Raw genomic sequence first — 4278 nt, 5'->3', positions numbered from 1 at the left:
TCTGAAATCTGAAATCAATGAAGAGTAAAAGTGTGCACCGCCACCGCTGGATGCACCCACTCACATCACGAAGATGGTGAAGCTGCACAGTTTTCTTCTTCTTCTTCTTCAACCAACACAAATTGTCATAGAAAAATGTTCAATTTGCTATGGTAAAAAGATCCGATGTCACATTTATAGTGAAGTCCTAAATAAAAACTAAATGATAATTATTGTGTAAGCATTATTTGGGACAAACATGTTAGTGTTTTTGATTGATAGATGTATGAGTTGCACACACTAAAAATTGATATCAATATCAATGCAATTATGTACTCAATATGGTTAGATAAAATATAAGTTACAAACATTTAATGATATACTTATTAAACCAATTTAAAATTTAGTGACAGTGGATACAAAAAATTAAAAATGTTTGGTGTAAATAGATAACAAATAAACTTAGATAGGTGGTACCACTACACCACGGTGCGGTATTTCATACTGACATGTGTGGGGAAAGATGTCTATTACCAACCGATAATTTGTTGGGAAAACTGTCATCGATTGTTGTTTCAGAAGCTTTTGTAAGGTGACGAACTATCGGTCGGGAATGCATGCACATTTGCCATCTAGTGATCGGTCGGGAATTCTCTTGTACCCATCGAGCCGTGGGTCGGTAAGATGTTATGGTAGTACATTGCACATTTGTATATTTTGAGCTTTTACTGTGATATGTTTTTCTTTTCTTTGGTTCTTGATTTGTACTGTACTAGAGAAGATTGCTACTCCCTCCGTAAACTAATATAAGAGCGTGCTCTTATATTAGTTTACAGAGGGAGTATTAGGCTGGTCACAATGGAGAGGAACTTAGCAGTAACATCACACACTCCAATACAACTTTGCTTATGTGGCACGTATTTAGTGAAGAGAGATGTGCTTGTGGTAACTAGCTAAGTTACCGGAACATCACACACTCCAAGAAACAATGAGTCTATAACCTAATAAATGCATTGTTGCATGACACTACATACATGTTACTCCCCATTGTGGAGGTAGGAACATAGTCTAGGAAAGCGTGTAGGTTCCTACCTTATGTTACTCTCCATTGTGACCAGCCTTAGAGAAACAGACAAATAAATAACTTTCGTCTCATTGACCCGAGGTTGTTGTGTTGTTCAAGGGGCCAATGGAAATCCCAAAACTGTTGGGCTTATTGCCGACCACAACCCTCTTAACTTTGAGAGTTGTGAGATCTCTGCCTGAAGTTGGATGAAACTAATCTGTCTTAATCTGAAAAAACATATTGCAATGGTGTACACACTTTGTTGCAATGTGAACTACTGTACTCCTTCTCTGAAAGGTCAAAAGCTAAGACCGGTGAGATGATGATGATGATGGATTTGTCACGAACCACACTCAGAAACCAACCTCACGAGCAGAGGCAGCTCAGCTCAGACACTCACCAACCAGCTTTCTCCCATTGCCAATATCAACACAGCCATCAGAAATCCACCCAGTTTGCAGATCAGCAGGGCATCCTCAAGAACACAGCACCACAATGGAAAGGTACACTCTTTCTTCAAAGATGTGATTTTTCTTTTCTTTCTGGTTCTCATCAATCTCTGACTTCTTCCTCTGTTTCTCTCACTCTGAAATCCGAATCAGGAGCGGTGGGAATGGGATCTGCCGGGCGGCGTCGATGGAGGCGCTGTTGTTCGACATCGACGGCACCATGTGCGTCTCCGACCCGTTCCACCACCGCGCCTTCTCGGAACTGCTGCAGGGCCTGGGCTACAACGGCGGCGCCCCCATCACGCCTGAGTTCGGCATGGCGCACATGGCCGGCCGCAGCAACCAGCATATCGGCCGCTTCATCTTCCCGGACTGGCCGCAGCAGCGGCTCCACGCCTTCTTCTCCGAGAAGGAGGCGCTCTTCGCGCTGTACGCCGGCGAGGGGCTCCAGGAGGTGCTCGGGCTGAGGGAGCTCTGCCGGTGGGCGCGGGATCGCGGGCTGAAGCGGGCGGCAGTCACCAACGCGCCCCGCGCCAACGCCGAGCTCATGATCGGGATCCTCGGGCTGGCCGACTTCTTCCAGCTCGTCGTCGCCGGAGAGGACTGCCGCGAGGGCCGCTCCAAGCCCTGCCCCGACCCCTACCTCCGCGCGCTCGCCCTGCTCGGCGCGTCGGCTGAGCGGTCCGTCGTGTTGGAGGACTCTCTTATAATAAATCCGAGGCTATCAATAGATCTACCGAGGATAAAGCAATCAGACCGTCACGACACCGAGATTTGTTAACGAGGTTCACCGATATGGCTATATTCTAGGGGCATGACTACGCGCTCCTCTCCGTGACACCGTCACAATACTGCACACTGGCCGCCTTGGGCTTCGGCACACGCCGCCGGCTCCACCTACACGCGTGTGCTATTATGTTGACATATGTTACATCGTGTGTCTACCCCCGCTGTATATGAAAGGCCTATGATACAAGTGTCTTATTAGGACACGATTCCATATCTTGTCTAAACACAATACTACTCAGAGTTCAACTGTAACATACCTTGTATTCCCTCTGTAAACTAATATAAGAACGTTTAGATTACTAAAGTAGTGTTCTAAGTGCTCTTATATTAATTTACGGAGAAAGTACAATAATATTCGACACAACTTTAACAGACTCCGTCGTCGACGTGCAGGCCGGCGTGGCCGCGGGGATGCCGGTGGTGGCTATCGCGAGTGAGAGCCGGGAGGCCAAGGTCGTCGCTGCCGGCGCGTCCATGATCGCCAGGGACTACCGCGACGCCGTAGCTCCCAAGATTGATTCAGAGCTTATCGCGGTGGAGCCTCATGTTTCGTTCCCGTCGAGAATTGAATAGCTTGAATCCCGTCAATAATCCACTTATGAGCCAAAGTTCATCAGCACCCGCGTTGAAAGAAAAAATCAAAATAAATACAAAAACATTTCAAAACATTAAGTTGTCTTTTACATAGTAGATAATTTGATGCGTAGAGTCTGTTCCAATTTTTAAACCATCTCAACATCTAGGCAGTTTTCAGTAAAAAAAAAGTTTACTGTTCATTCATCGTTCTCCCTGAATTTTCAGTATAGAATATAGATACTTCGCCCAACCGCCGCTTAGCTGTTTAATTCTTCTCTTTTCTTTTTTCCGGGCAGATCAAATACCTTTTAAAATATTAACATCTTTCAAAACCTCACTCCAAATCTAAAACTTCATAAATGAAAATTCCTCAAAAATGTAACCTTAATTAATTTCTTCTTTATATGTGGTATTTGGAAAATGACTATTATATATAATTTTCAGAAAACCTTGAATGTCTTTGTGTGGCCTTGATATGCACCAAAGAGGCTACGTTTAAGATTTGAAGTTGTTTGGACTGCATTTGTACATACAAACATTTTTTTCAAACAAGAGTTATTCTATTTCCTATAAACACATCAAAAAATACATAGCATACCTGCATCCCATTTCCATTTCTATTTCTCATGGGAGTCGATCTCCCGCCGCCTCACATGCCTTACTCTTCCTCGTCGGAGCAGGTAACCCGGACGGTCCAGTTGACGTGAGGTCGATGACGGATCCTTCCTGGGAGGAGTCGACGTCTGCCACGACGCGATTGCGTCGCCCGCACTAGTGTACCCTACGCGGCACCGGAGAGTGTGACTCCACCTCTCCAACATCCACCGCCGCGAGGCCCTTCGTCGTATCCCGTGCCCGCTGCCTCGCCCGCTACATTGTCCGAGGACGGCCATGCTTCGTGCTCGACACGTCAATGGAGGGGTTGCGGTTCCGCCATGGCGTTCGGATGCCGGGCGGACCGCACCGTATCCGATGAGGCAGCAACGTCAGATCCAAGAACCGGTTGTGGAGTGAAATGGAGGGGACTGGAGTGAAGTGACTAGGTTTTGGTCCGGCGAACGGATGGGGTCGAATATATGTGGGGTAGATGAAGGCCAGCGCGGGCCACTGCGGGCCAGGTGGGCGTGCGCGGACTCTCTCATATCTGTTCCATATTTGATATGGATATGAAGGGTGCCGGTCAGCCCAAACGTTTGAGACCGGTTTAAGGGCTTCGTCTAGATCGCTTTTTCGTGAACGGTGAGTAACCGGACAGCTTGCCCGACGTTTGAGGAGGGTTTAATGGATGCGGGTGTAGATGTTCTAAAAGCTTGGTCGCTACAGTTGTTGCCCACGCAAAGAGGATCTTCACCACTGGCGCATGCTTCTTCCTTACTAGGGTTTTCTTACCGTTGCAAAATAGTGAGCAAATGAGATTTT

General features: G+C 46.7%; 1 protein-coding gene across 1 annotated transcript; it reads left to right on the top strand.

The window, feature by feature from the left end:
• Positions 1-1125: 1125 nt before the first annotated feature.
• LOC123411875 (haloacid dehalogenase-like hydrolase domain-containing protein Sgpp) lies at positions 1126-2310 on the top strand. Its single transcript, XM_045104833.1, has 2 exons — positions 1126-1548; positions 1648-2310. The coding sequence occupies exons 1-2, from the start codon at positions 1541-1543 to the stop codon at positions 2273-2275; spliced, it is 636 nt and encodes a 211-aa protein (XP_044960768.1). The 5' UTR covers positions 1126-1540; the 3' UTR covers positions 2276-2310.
• Positions 2311-4278: the final 1968 nt, after the last annotated feature.

Source organism: Hordeum vulgare, chromosome 7H (assembly GCF_904849725.1).
Source record: "Hordeum vulgare subsp. vulgare chromosome 7H, MorexV3_pseudomolecules_assembly, whole genome shotgun sequence".
In the NCBI taxonomy this organism is placed as follows: Eukaryota; Viridiplantae; Streptophyta; class Magnoliopsida; order Poales; family Poaceae; genus Hordeum; species Hordeum vulgare.
This window is presented reverse-complemented; position numbering and strand designations above follow the sequence as displayed.